The 14,657-nt window shown below is 46.6% G+C and overlaps 1 protein-coding gene across 4 annotated transcripts in view; it reads right to left on the reverse strand.

Moving 5' to 3' along the window:
- The window catches only part of DHX34 (DExH-box helicase 34), a 29,937-nt gene extending 18,399 nt beyond the window's left edge, over positions 1 to 11,538 (reverse strand). For 3 of the 4 annotated variants that reach the window (XM_081274762.1, XM_081274759.1, XM_081274761.1), the window contains exons 1-5: positions 11,468 to 11,538; positions 7,277 to 8,253; positions 4,127 to 4,438; positions 2,523 to 2,777; positions 1,396 to 1,498 (exon numbers count right to left, since the gene is read on the reverse strand). In XM_081274762.1, the coding sequence (XP_081130888.1) occupies positions 1,396 to 1,498; positions 2,523 to 2,777; positions 4,127 to 4,438; positions 7,277 to 7,981 (1,375 nt within the window). In that variant the 5' untranslated portion in view covers positions 7,982 to 8,253; positions 11,468 to 11,538. The remainder of the gene's footprint in view (positions 1 to 1,395; positions 1,499 to 2,522; positions 2,778 to 4,126; positions 4,439 to 7,276; positions 8,254 to 11,467) is intronic. The other variant, XM_081274760.1, reaches the window with a different exon arrangement.
- Positions 11,539 to 14,657: the final 3,119 nt, after the last annotated feature.

Genomic DNA, 14,657 nt, shown 5'->3' on the forward strand with positions numbered 1-14,657 from the left:
CAGCCACAAGGCAATCAGCTGTGCTCTGACGTGGGCTCCCACCATGACGTGCATGGCACAGGCCCAAGTCAACGGGGCCGGCCAACCATGCTCTGAAACTGCAAAAATTGTGAGTCAACGTGAACCTTTTATCTTTAGAAGCTGATTGTCTTGGGTATTTGTTATAGTGATAGAAAGCTGGCACAGATGTCTTTTATTTCTCAAGTCTTTGCTCTTTCAGAGGCTGCCATCTGACACATCTTGATTAAGGATTAATGCAAGGCATTATAAGAGGCATTAGGGACACAGCCACGGACAAAGCAAAGGCCCTGGCCTCCAGGACTGAAGGGAAGGCCAGATCTCATCCATTTGAAGACCAAGCTTTTGGGGAGCAATAAAGTTGATAATCATGTAATCTAAAAAAAAATTTGTTTTAAAGACCAGTCTTTTTCACATTTTATTGTATCCGAAAATGGACATGCCTTAAAATCAACAGCATGTCATGTTTAATTGACAGCATTTTAAAAATGTTTTAATGGGATGAGACGCTGGAATGCTTTGCTACCAAGGCCATCCCAGTGCCAATACAATAATGTGACTGCTGACATTTCTGAGCCTTAATTCTGGGTCAGAAACTGTCACAGGCACCCAAGCGCATTCACTCGTTTAACCCTAATAACCTGAAGGAGGTGCTGTAATATTACTGCCACCTTACAAATGAACCAGCTGAGGCATGGGCATGGAGCACAGGGACATGACCCTGCACACACAGCCAGCGAGGAACCCTGACAGTCTGGCCCCAGTGTCTCCTAACAATGAGGCTGACTTCCCAGGGAACGTTCTCTTTGTGAAGACAGAAAATCAAACAGAGCAACATGGGAAACAGAAATGGAAGCAGGGGGAGGTCATTTAGAGGGGACAGGGTGAGCTTCTCTGAAGGGGAGGTCCTCGTACAAGCCCTGAAATGAGAGGGAGTGGGCCACGTGGATATTCAAGCAAGACGACTCTCAGCAGAGAGAACAGGTTGGGTCCTGGGGCAGAGATAAGCTTGGAAGGTCATTAAAATTAAGATGCTGCCCCTCTGCTCTACAGACCCAATTGCCACCTACTTTCTGCTTTGGTCCAGAGCCCCCTGGCTACATCTGCATACCTCTGTCCCCATCCCCCTTTTTTTGTGGGGGTACCAGGGATTGAACCCAGGGGCACTTAACCATTGAGCCTTTTATTATTATACTTGGAGAGGACAGGATCTAAGTTGCTTAGGGCCTTGCTAAGCAGCTGAGGCTGGCTCTGAACTCAAATCCTCCTGCCTCAGCTCCCAAGCCATGGGGATTACAGGCATGTACACACCTGGCTTGGGCCCATATTTGTTATGAGGTCCCTGGGGTGGTGGTGGGAACTGGAGGCAGCTCTTACCAGAATCTACTACAAAGCGGATCCCATCGATGGTGACCGAGGTCTCAGCAATGTTGGTGGAGAGGATACATTTCCGGACTCCAGACGGTGCCACGTCAAATACCTGAGGGAAAGAGAGAAGGCATCATCCCATGGCCTTCTGAATGTCCCATGGGCACCTCATACCCACAGTCTAATGGCCTTGGCATCCTCCACTGGACCTTCTCTTGAGAAGCCCTGACCTCAAAGGTGGTTCACATTGGCCCATTGCCTGGGCTGTCCCGGACCCTCCCTCTCCCTCAGCTCCACCTGAACATCTTAAACATTTCTTGAATTCCCTCCCTTTTCCCCAAACCCCAACCCCTTCTCTGGTCTAGGCTCATCTTTCCCACTCCAGCCCTGTGCCAGCCTGCCTCTGGTTCCTGGCCTCTAGTCACACCATCCAATCCATTCCTCAGACTTCAGCCAGAAGGATCTGCTAAAGTACCAACTGGCACTGCCCTGCACCCTGCTCAGAACCTCCTGGAGCTCCCCAGTGCCCTCAGGACAAAATCCAGGCACCACAATGGGTATTCAGGCCCCTGTTACCTTCTCCCACCTCTCCAATCCTACCTCTCCTGACTTCCTTTTCATAATCTGGACCCCAGCCACACTGCATGTTCTTTCCCTTTGTCCCCTTCTCTCACTACAGGCCCTTTGCACAACCCTTCTCTTGGCTCTAAGAAGCAGTTAAGCACAGTGGTTAAGAACAGGGTAACCAACTATGGCTTGCAGGCCAAATCACCTGTCTCCATAAATTTTAAATAAAGCTTTATTAAAATACAGCCTCACCCATTCAGTATATGGCTGCTTTTATGCTGTGACGGCAGAGCTGAGTGTGACAAAAAGCCTTTGGCCTGCATAGATCAAAATATTTCCTCTCTGGTTCTTTACAGAACGCTTGCCAACCTCTGGTTATGAGCTCGAGGGCCAGATTCCCTGGGTCGCAGCTTCTCTGAGTTGGTGCCCATGCAACTCCACAAGTGCAGCCCACAGACCTGGATTTGTGAAATCCTCTCAGTGCTGCATGTAGCTGCCTTTGACACATCCTCCTTCCCTGGCCTACAGAGACACCCATCTGCCCCTCCCTGCCTGGCTTCATGTAATACCTTGTCCTGGTCGGCCACAGAGAGGGCACTGTGAAGCGGCAGTACCACCCAGCGCTGGGTGTGGTTGGCATAGGTCTGGGCAGCCTCCAGCACAATACTGATCTCCGCCATGCCGCTGAGGAAGACCAAGAGGTCCCCTCGCTCCTCAGGTGGGTACTTATTATCAATGGCCTCCAGCACCCTCAGGAAAGGCCGTGGGTCCAGTTTCTCTGACTTGGATGTCGTTGGCTCTGCCTCCTGTGGCTGGTATACAACCTGTGACAAAGAGAGTGCCCGGCTGGAGCACACCCCACCACTTCAGGGCAGAGCACCAGGGTGAGGCGTGCAGGCTACAGGGAGGACGAGCAGCCAGGTAAGACGGCACACTCAGAGGGTAACTTTCAAGGGTGTGATAAAGAAGCAAAGTAGAAGAGAAACTGGAAAGCCTCTCGCAGGCTGATAATGTTTGATTTTTCAAAAATCTGAATATCAGCTACAAACATGTATTTAATGGATGAAAAGCAATTGAACTACAGACTTCTTATCTGTGCATTTTTTTTCCTTTTTTGCAGGGTGGGGATTAAACCAGGAATGCTCTACCACTAAGCTGAACAGCAGTCCCTTTATTTTTTGAGACAGGGTCTTGCTAAGTGGCCCAGGCTGGCCTCAAACTTGTGATCCTTCTGCTTCAGAGTCGAAGTACTTGGGATCATAAGCCTGTACCACACACCCAGCTCTATGCGCATTCTTTTGTGTTTAATATATGATAGTTTCAACAAGAAAAAAACAATCTAAATGGTGGAATCAGGACTAAAGTGCTAGAAAACTATTTCTCTGGAAGTAATTTCTTTCTTTCTTTTTTCTTTTTGGTACCGGGTATTGAACCCGGCACACTCTACCATTGAGTTATATCCTCAGCCCTTTTATTTTACTTCCTATTTTGAAACAAGGGTCTCACTAAGTTGCTGAGGCTGGCTTTGAACTGCAGTTCTCTAGTTTAGCTACCTCTCTTTTGTGATGGCTACTTATAATGCAGATTCACAAGTGACAAAGAAGCCCTTACAACAAGCTTCAACTATAGAGACAAAACAACCTCCTAGGATAGGTGCTGTGGTGGGGAGGGTCACCCCCAAGGGATGTGCATCAGTTTCTGCAGACATCTTGGGTAATCACAACTCAGGGAAGAGAATGTTACTGGCATCTAGTTGGTAGGGGCCAGGAATGCCACTAAATATCCTATAACAACAGCCCCCATCACCACAAAGTATCCAGCCCAAAACTTTTGAGTCTGCTGACTCTGAGAAACCCTGCCCCATGAGATGGAAGAGCAGTAAGAAGGGAGGAGCCCGAGTCACTAAACAACCAACAGAACAGAGAAGCCAAGAATAGCAGACTTTCATCAAAGAAATATAAACTTTTATCTTATTTTAGCCTTTGCATTTTGGAGTCTCTTTGTTATAGAAGTTTAGTTTTCATTCTAACAAGCACTTAGCACTATACCTGGCACACTGTAAATGTCCAAAAATGAAAGTCCTTAATGGAAGAAATAGGAAACAGAGCAGCAGAGAGAAGAGGCTTTCCCAGGTGCCCAGAGACCAGATGGGAGGTCTGGAGGGAGCACTAACCGTGATGGGGAACAGCCTCCCAGGCACCTGCACCACAGGGGCATTGCCAAAATAGCTGGAGAAGAGAGAGATGTTGATGGTGGCCGACATGAGGATGACCTTGAGGTCAGGCCGCTTGGGCAGTAGGCGCCGCAGGACACCCAGGAGGAAGTCATTGTGAAGATGCCGCTCATGGACCTCGTCCACGATCAGGACCTCATACTGGGGCAGGCTGGGCTCCCGCTGGATTTGCCTCAGAAGTAGCCCCACTGTCAGGAACACAATTTTGGTGGCCGCTGAACGTGTGCTTTCAAAGCGGATCTGGTAGCCAACCTAAGGTGAGAGGGAGGGAGGTGTCAGAGTCAGGAGAGGACCCTGGGACTGGCCATCAGACCCCTACCCTGCCTGAATTAAAAGTCTGAGCCAGTGCATTGCCTACACATCAGACCCTGGAACCCAGTGGGCTTGGGTCTAGATCTCATCCCCACCACTTGGTGCCACCGTCCTTGGGCTACCAGTGCTATCCTTAGAGACGTGTTTTTTTCCTACTACATGCTGTAGGAATTACATGAGATAAAGCACAGTAGTATCTGGCATACTGCCTGGTGTATGACATTCATTATTATAACAGTAGTAATCACTGAGTCTCTACTACCTGCCAGGAACTACACTAAGTGCTTTGTGGGTATAGTTCATTTCATCCTCAAACCACCATTTATTTGATAACTATTATCCTGATTTCATAAATGAGGAAATTGAGATCACTCATCAAGTAACAACTAAAAAGAGGCTATGAGAGGAAACATACCTTAACCCCTACCTCACATCATACACTGCCCAAATCAATTCCAGATGAAGATGAACTGTAATTATGATTGTAAAAACTCTTAGAAAAAAAATAGGAGAACTTCTTCGTGACAGTTAAGTATAGGCAAAATTTCTAAAACAGGACCCAAAGAGCACTAACCATAAAAAGAAAATGACGAGTTGGAGTATATCTAAGAAAATTAAAGGCAACTCACAGAGGAGGAGACAAGAATTGCAATATATAAATTCTACAAAGGATTTAATCCAGTATCTAGAAAGACCTACAAATCAAAAACATGCAAAAGACAAATGTGAAAAAGACTTAATAGACAGACATTTCACAAAAAGGATCTCCAATAGATAAAATATATTTTTAAAAAAGTCTTTAGTTATCAGGAACTACAGATGAAAACCCAAAATGCAAATATGTGATATCACTACACATCCATCAGAAAAGCTGGAATGAAAAAAAGCAGCACCACCAAGTGCTGGTGACAATGTGGACATCATGCTGGTAGGAGTGGAAGTCAACATGCCCACTCTGCACAATGGCTTGGCAGGATCTGCTGAAGATCAACACACAGGCAGATGTGATGCCCCAGCAATTCCATTCCTAACATCTACCCAACAGGCATGTTCTAGAATGTTCTTAGCACTACTCACAAGACCTAAAAGTGGAAATTCCTCAAATCCCTATCAACAGAAAGGGTACCTAGACAGTACCTTCATAATGGCATATTGTACAACAGTGAGAATAAACAATGGGCACCCCCACAGCCTACTCTACAGGACTCTCACAGACCTAATGGTGAGTGACGGAGTCAAGACACAAAAAAGAATGTCTGACTGCATTTATAAAAAGAAGAAAAAAGGCAAAATAAGTATGTGAACATTCTATCGCTAAGGTGTGATCAGCAAAATTAAGATCTATCACTAAGAATGGTGGGCTGGGATTGTGGTTCAGCGGTAGAGCACTCACCTAGCACATGCGAGGCCCTTGGTTGGATCCTCAGCACCATATAAAAATAAATAAGTAAAATAAAGGTATTGTGTCCAACAACTAAAAAAAAATAAAAAAGAATGGTTATAATCCTTCTCTCAAGATAGAAGCAAGAAATTTATGGGTGTAGTAGTTTTGGTTTTCTTAATGTGGGTAACAGTTACAAAGATATTCAATTTGTGAAAATTAACTGACTTATATACTTATGATATGAGCACTCTTTTGTGGTTAGAGTACTGTAATTTTTTTTTTTTTTTTGTGGTGCTGGGGCTTGAACCCAGCACCTTGTGCACGCAAGGCAAGCACTCTACCAACAGAGCTGTATCCCCAGCCCTAGAGTACTATAATTTTTTTTTAAAGGCATTCTTCTGGGATCTTTTTTTTTTTTTTTTTAATTTTTTAGTCCTCGGCAGACATAACATCTTTGTTGGTATGTGGTGCTGAGGATCGAACCCGGGCCGCACGCATGCCAGGCGAGCGCGCTACCGCTTGAGCCACATCCCCAGCCCCATCTTCTGGGATCTTTAAAAATTTTTTTTTCATTGTCAATGGACCTTTATTTTATTTATTTATATGCGGTGCTGAGAATTGAACTCAGTACCTCACACATGCTAGGCAAGCGCTCTATCACTGAGCCACAACCCAGCCCTTAACTTTCTTTTTGTGTAGTTGTAGATGGACATAATACCTTTATTTTATTTAGTTATCCTTATGTGGTGCTGGAGATTGAACCCAGGGCCCCACATGTGCCAGGCAGGCCCACAAGTGCTGTAATTTTAACAATAAAAATTTTTAAGTGGTAGAGATGGGATTAGAACCCTAGAGATCATTATAAAGAAAGAACCAGGGGCTGGGGTTGTAGATTAGTGGTAGAGTGCTCGCCTCACATGTGGAAGGCACAGGGTTCGATCCTCAGCACCACATAAAAAATAAAATAAAGGTATTGTGTCCATCTATGACTAAGGAAATATTTTTTTAAAAAAAAGAATGAATCAAGCTGGAGACATCAGTCAGGGGTGGAGCACTTGCTTGATGTGTAAAGCCCTTGGGTTCAAACCCCAGCAGGACCAAAAAAAAGAAAAGTGTCCTTAATAACTTATTACTCTTTTATGGCTTGTTTGGAAAAAAAAGATTGATGTGCATTTTGGACAATTCCTGCTTTTGTTGTTGTTGTTGTTAAAATGCTACTAACTAGCACCTTTGTCATGTAGACCACATACAAACTGATCTATAGATAAAATGCTAGAAGAATCACATCTGGGTAAATGGTTAAGTGCTTAATTTTTCTTGATATTGCCTTGTGGACAATCAACTTATTCCCCAATGTCACACTGGAAAAACTGGGAACCTGATACCCCACTCACCTGTGAGCCATACTGACTGAGGCTCTCAAAGCCAACACGCTTGGCCAGTGAGATGCAGGCAATTCGCCGTGGCTGGGTACACGCCACATGACTGAAGCCAGCAGCCAGCAAGTACTGGGGCACCTGAGTAGACTTGCCACAGCCTGTGTCTCCAGCCACCACCACCACCTGTTGCTCCTTCAATGTCTGCAGGATGCGGTTCCCATACTGGGCAATGGGAAGTGCTGCCCGCTCACGCTGCAGTTTGGCTAGTCGCCCAAAGGCCTGCTTCTGGCCAAAGTCCAGGTAGTGCAACAAGGCTCGGCGGAACTCAGATATTCTCTCTGGGGGCAGGCGACTGCTTGGTCCCCGAGAGCCCCGAGTGTCAGGGCCAAGGATGGACAGGTTGATGCGGTAGCGTGGGTCATAAGTGCGAGGTAGGTCAGCCAGAGCTGGGATGCAGTGTTTGGGATGCCCAGGGTCTTTCTCCTCCTTCTTGGAGGTCTTGAGAGTCTGGAATCTCTGCAGGCGTTCAAAGAAGGTCCAGAACTTCTGGCATTCCTCAGAACCCTGACGGATATAATTCTCATCCTGGAAGAAGGCATCCTCCAAGAGGCGACGAGTCTCTGGACAATTCCAGTCCCATTTTTCTGGGGCCTCTTCCTCACTAGGAGTCCAGTGGTGGTCTCGGTGATCCCTCCCCTCCCTTCCCCTGGGAGGAGGCATACTGCTAATCACAAAGCAGTCCCAAAATTGACCTCAGTTCTGATCATGTGGACCATATATTCTCATCCATTTCTTGCCTCCAAAAGAGGCCAGTGTCTGCAATAAGGAACCACTTTCTCTTCAAAGAGCTAATTTTCCTTCAGGATCACCACATAAAACGGAAGCAGTAGCCAGCGGCCAGGCTGAGCTAGTGTCACACCCGCCATTTCATGACTCCTGCAGAGATCTCTAAGAGAAACACAAGTTCTTTCCAGGTTTTCAGGCCCTGGATGCTTGGGAGAGAGAATAAAAGCCATTTGTTCATTTCTAGAAATAATTACCAAAAGCCTGCTATTTCTCAAGCACTAGGCTGAAAGAAAGGAAGTAATAAATAAGACCACCTGAATCCTCACAGATTGCAGTAGTCACACAAGGGAGAGACACTTCACCAGACTGTGACAATACAATGATTGGGACTGTGATAAGGAAGCCCAGGGACCTGCAGGAGCCCAGAGGTATCTGTCAATGCTTGGGAGAAATGGAATGAACTCCAGAGGAGGGAATATTTGAACTGAGACCTAAAGGAGAACTGGCCTAAAGGTCAGTGGCCAATCAAAAGCAAAATCTCACCACAAGAGGCAAAACACAGGGGTAATCTAATGAAAGACTAAGGCAAGGGCTCTTCATCTGAGGTCCTGAAGACATTGGAAGCCCCTTAAAATTCTATGGCAATGTTTCCAAGTGCTGTGTGTGTATTGTTTTCGCCTGCCTGGCACATTCCTTTCCTCTTTTTCTGATAAAATTATGTGCCTTCCTTTGGAGAACAACCCTTTAATTCCACAAGATTTCTGTTGGCCTTTAAGTCTAGGAACCCATATTAGCTGGACAAGTGAAAACAAGACCTGGCTATCCCAGGAACTCTATTCCCCCTTTAATCAGTGACTGTCTGAGGAGTGGACACATAACTCAATAGGGCCCTTCTCTGCAACTCACCCTTAGTTACTAGGAAAGAAAAGCTCTTTTTTCATCTGTTGGGACTAGACAAGTTTGATTAAAAACCCAGAGCTGGTTGGAGCTCTGGAGCAAAAGAGTCTGGAAATCTATGCCAGAGAAATACTTGCATCAACACAATGAGGCACACACAGAATGGTCACTGTGCAGTTACAGGGAGAGGGAAAGGGGGAAGAAGCTTGGCAGCACCATGTAGTGCTATAGGCTTTGTTCTGCTCGACTCTCCAATTCTTGGCTACTTAAGAAAAGGCCCAGGCTGGGGCCATAGCTCACTGGTAGAGTGCCTGCCACGCACATGGGAAGCACTGGGTTCAGTGCTTAGCACCACATAAATAAACAAAATAAAGGTACTGCATCTATCTATAAATTTAAAAGAAATTTTTTTTTAAAGGTCCTGTACTTGGGCTGGGGATGTGGCTCAAGCGGTAGAGCGCTCGCCTGGCATGCGTGCGGCCTGGGTTCGATCCTCAGCACCACATACAAAGATGTTGTGTCCGCCAATAATTAAAAAATAAATATTAAAAAAAAAAAAGGTCCTGTACTTTAAGTTGGGTTCTGAAGTCAGGTGAAAATGTCCTAATAGAGTACAGGCCCATATGTGCTATTTTCTGGTGAGAAGTTAATCACTCAGATGGGGCTTATGACCTTAAAAGGATTCAGGGCCTTCTTTAATATGATTTGGAGACAGGCAGATCTGGGTTTGATTCTCATCACTAGGTGGGTTGTGATCATCAGCAAATTGACTTCTTGGGTTTTCTTCATGTATAAAATGAAGGCAATATCCATCTGAAAACACTGAAATGCTCATCACCTAGCCAGGCACAAAGAAGCCAAATAGTAACTAGTATTTAAGTCCAGTGCTTTTCCCCACAGGAAGACACCAACATGGGAAAAGAGCAGAAGGAACAAAAGGCACACAGCCTGGAAAAAAATTGACACAAAAGGCCACAAATCACCTTTATAGTGGTATTAGCAATGCTTTTTGCCTACTTTGCCTTTAATGTCTCAAGGGCCATCATGGAACAGAGTTCAGAGACTGTCTTGGCATCCCAGAGGTAAAAACTCAGGCCAATTTTGGGAATTACTAGAGCTGGAAATGAGTTTCGAATGAGCAAGACCTCATGAAAGGTGTTTCCCAGAGACAGCAATCAATGTGCAATGTGCATCACTTCTTGGTAAACATGGGAGCTTGGGGGACACCAGGGATGCTTCAGGAGGAATTCCTATTCTAGGAAAAGAGGATGAGGCCTGGAGAACAATGTGATACAGAAGTAGAGATTCCCTGAGAACAGGGACAACGAAAAAGAGCGGGTTCTCTTAGGCAACAAACCACCTAAACACACTGGGCCCAAAGAGAGCATCCACATCTCTCAAGGAGTCTATTCTCCTAGGTTTTTAGGCCACTTAGATCTTCCAGGTTCTCTACAACTAAATCTCCGACCATCTCTTGGCATTACTCCTCCCAGGCTAACATCCCTCACTGGGTCTGTGTCCCTCTCTCCATCTTGAGGCCTCAGTCTCTTTTACAGACCATCTTACTCATCATACTGCCTCTCTTCCCTTTCCTAATCTGGAACAAACCCTATTCACTTCTGAGTCTGTTTTTCAGTCTGATTATCTGATTATGTCTGGCTTGCAATTTTCAGGTCATCACTCAGATGGGGTTTATGACCTTAAAAGGATTCAGGGCCTTCTTAAATATAGGGTTTGGGGACAGGCAGGTCTGGGTTTGATTTTCATCACTAGGTGGCTTGTGATCATAATCAACTACCTCTCTCCTCCCTGCTTCAGATCTCTATTGGAGTTTCTCCAGCTGTTTTCTCTTTGAACCTTCTTTCCTGTTCCTCTATTTTTCTCTCCCAGCTCTCTGTAACCCCCCTCTCCATCTGCCATTTCGTCCCCAGGGGTGTGAATCCTTCATAACCAGCCCTCTTCCTCGGGATCGCCCTTGAGTTTTCAGGGTGCCAGGGACACACACTGCCCACAACCCCGGGAAAGTCCTATTTTACTGAGCCAGAGGCAGGGCGAGCAGACGGGACGAGGAGGAATTCCAGTCCAGGGCTTCTGGCTGCACCTCCTCTCTCCGTTTTTCAGCAGATGCTCCCTCGTCTCCAGTTTTTCTCTCTCCCCTTCACTGTCGTCCCCCTTCCTATCTGTCGGACCCACGACCCAGTCCCTCGTTCCTCTCCAGGTCGCTGTGCTCGGGTCTGCCTGGTTCCCAGCGTCCACGACCTTCTCCTGCCACCTCCACTTTACCGGGCAACGCCCCCTCTCCCCGAGCCCCTCTCGGAGCCTCCGTTCCCGAAGCTTCTTTTCGTGCCTCCCTCTCCCCCGCGTTGTCGCGGGTCACTCAGGCTTCTTCCGCGTCTGTTTCTGCCGGTGCCCCCACACTTCTCACTGAGAATGTCCCTCACTCCGCGGCTCGCCCCTAAGCTACGGAGACGCAGCCCGACTCCACACACCGCCATCGTCTCCCCGCGCGCGCCCCGCCCTCACCTCACCGACAGCCGCGGACACCACTACTTCCGGTCCCAAGCGCCCCCTCACGCGCACGAAGCCAGGTCTGCGCCTGCGCAGCCCGCCCTCACGGCCCTGCCCCGCCCCTCCGTTGATACAGGAACCAGTGGAGAGCGGCAGGAGGACCAAGCTCATCCTGCGCCTGCGCACAGCACCGCCTAGCTTGAGGCGGAGCCTCGGGTGACTGTGCGCCCTCTAGGGACCAGTGAGGTCGTCCTGTACCCCGCGGTGGACTACACCTGCACCACAGGAGCCCGAGATGCAGGGTTTTTAATCTAGTTAGGGAGCTAGGCTGGGCCCAGGAACTATTAAAGCAGTCCTGTAATCACGCTATGAATGTATCCTTCACTAATAAATAATCAAACGCAAACCACAGCTCCCTGAAGGCAGGGGCCATTTGTGTCTCGAATGTCCTGAGCACCCACAGTGCCTGAAGCGGAGTAGATGATCAGCCAGTGTGTGTTGAATGAGTGACTAGATGAGAAGAGTGAGCCCTGTATAGTCGTAGATGTGCCAGTCATTGGGGGACTGACCTCCAGGTTCCTCATTCATAAACAGGGGCTAACACCTATGTCGCGAGGAGGCAAAATTGCAAAGTATGCAGGGAGACATAAAGAATGTCCACGCGTTTCTGCCCCTTTCAATGCTTTATTCATTCAAATTACTTAATACAGTTTCACTCTATAGGTTCTCAATCAAGAAAAAGACAATCCTTAATGCTAGGCACTGCAATAGACATAAGCAATTCACAGCAAACAATTCTAGATTAATTCTAATCACTGCAAACACACTTAATCATGACAGGCTAATGACAGACATTCCCTCTGCGTGCTAAGTTCTAAAGTCTTAAGGCTTAGGCTCTAAGTCCAGAAGATGCACACTCACTCAGACCTCAGTGATCAGGCCTGGAACCAAGGCAGGTTTTCCTGGCAAGGAGTGGACAATGGGTTGAGGAAGGAGTTGCGGCTCTCACTAAGGTCCAGACCAGGCAGTAGAGTTTGAGAGCCGTGAGGATCACGCAGAGGATCAGGAAAGATGACAAGTGATGGGATGTCAGGTCCTCATCAGGCTCTCCAGCTCGAGTGCATCCTTATTTCTCCTGGCTAAATCCCTGTTCATTTGTTCTATCATTTATACTAAATTTTGGGGCTTTTGACCCCCCTTTCAATCCTTATCAGCTACAGTGACATCACTTACCTTGGAGTCAGAGACATCTGGTCTGGTGGTCTCCACCCTGATCTTCTCGCCTTTCCCTCTTATCAGGCAAGGACAGCCTGTCAGGGGCTTCACTCTGTTTATTAGGGTGAGGGGAAGTAACTTGTTTGAGGCCATACTGGAGGGATCTGTGGGTGTGCCTGGTGAGATTGCAAGGTAAACTGGAGTTTTTAAACTGGAGTTGCTTAGGCTCAGGCCTAAGACCATCCTAACAACTTACTTTTCCCAGTGTTGAGTTTTTTGTTTTGTTTTTAGTAGTGGTGCTGGGGGTGGAACCCAGGGCCTCACTTACGCTAGGCAAGCACTCTATCACTTACCTACATTCCCCAGACCTAATACCCAGTACCTTGAACAGTTCAAGATTGTTCAAGTGGAAAAGTGTACATCAACTGTTTCCCACAACATTATATACAGGAACTCAATAAATGTAAAATATTTTTATTAGTATATCCTTCCCATCATTCCCTTTTCCCTAAGATAACATTACCCAGCCAGTCACAGTGGCTCACACCTCTAATCCCAGCAGCATGGAAGGCTGAGGCAGGAGGATGGCAAGTTCAAAGCCAGCCACAGCAATTTAACAAGGCCCTAAGCAACTTGGTAGAGTCTCTGTTTCTAAATAAAACATAAGAAAGGGCTGGGGATGTGGCTCAGTGGTTGAGCACCCTTGGGTTCAATTCCTGGTACAAAAAAAGAAAAAAAGAGAAAAGAAAGAAAGCATTACCCTTAAGAGGGTACAAGCTTCAGATCAGGAGTAAGTTCTAAGAACTGAGAGGACAGCCATGAACGAAAAAGACAAAAGTCCCCGTTCCCAGGGAGATCATGTTAGTGGGAGATACAGAGGCAGACGCAAAAATAAAAGTCAACAGGATGTTAAGCAATTGCCTTCTCTAAGGAAAAATACAAAGCAGAGGGAGCATATGGCGTGAAGCTGTTTTTAGTAGCATGGTCACCTTCCATAAAATAGCATTTGAACAGAAGGCTGCAAAAAGTTGAGATGCAGGCAGACACCTGGAGGGGGAGCATCCCAGGAAGAGGCAACGGAAAACGCAAATGTGGAGATGGGAACAAACGTGATGAGTTCCAGAAGCTTCAAGGAGGCTTGTGTGGCTGGAGGGGGAGGAGGGAGGAAGAGTGGGAGTGAGGTGGGGGAGGAGGGGGACAGAAAGTAGACACCATGGCAAAGACTTTGGCTTGTCCTCTGAGTGAGGCAGGAGCCACGGGAGGAACACAGGATCTGCCCTTAGCTTTAATGGGACACTATGGCTCCTGTGTGGAGAACAGAGAGTCGGGAACCAAGATGAGCAAAGGGTAATGAGGAAGGTGGTCGCTAAGAACGTCAGAAATGGCAGCAGCCGGGCCAAGGTCATGGCAGAGGGAATGATCCTAAATTTTGCACGTAGTGGTTGGATTCTGAAGATATTTTGGAGAAAGACCCAGAGAGGCTGGCTGGTGCCTTGGCTATAGCATCCAATGCAAACAGAGACGATGGGAATGAGCCTAATTTTTTTTCCATCCTAAGCACCTGGAAGTATGGAGCTACTGTCCACTGAGATCAAGAAGAGTGTGAGGAGGGCCAAGAAAGAAAATCAGTGGTCAGTCTTGAGCACACGGGTTGAGTGTCCCTTATCCAAAGTATTTAGGACCAGAAGTGTTTTGGGATTCATATTTTTTTCAGATTTAAGAATATTTGCATACATATATAAATAATGAGCTATCTTGGGCATAGAACCCAAGTCTAAACACAAAATTCATTTATGATTTATATAGACTTATACACATAGCCTTATACACATAGTTAGTTTTACATGATCTCTTAGCATGTCTAACATTTCTTAAAATGTTTTTTAGTTGTAGATGGACACAATATCTTTATTTTTATTTATGTATTTTTATGTGGTGCTGAGGATTTATATGTGCTAGGAAAGCTCTCTACCACTGAGCCACGACCCCA

The sequence above is a fragment of the Spermophilus citellus genome (assembly GCF_964194105.1).
Source record: "Spermophilus citellus genome assembly, chromosome: 18".
Lineage (NCBI taxonomy): Eukaryota > Metazoa > Chordata > Mammalia > Rodentia > Sciuridae > Spermophilus > Spermophilus citellus.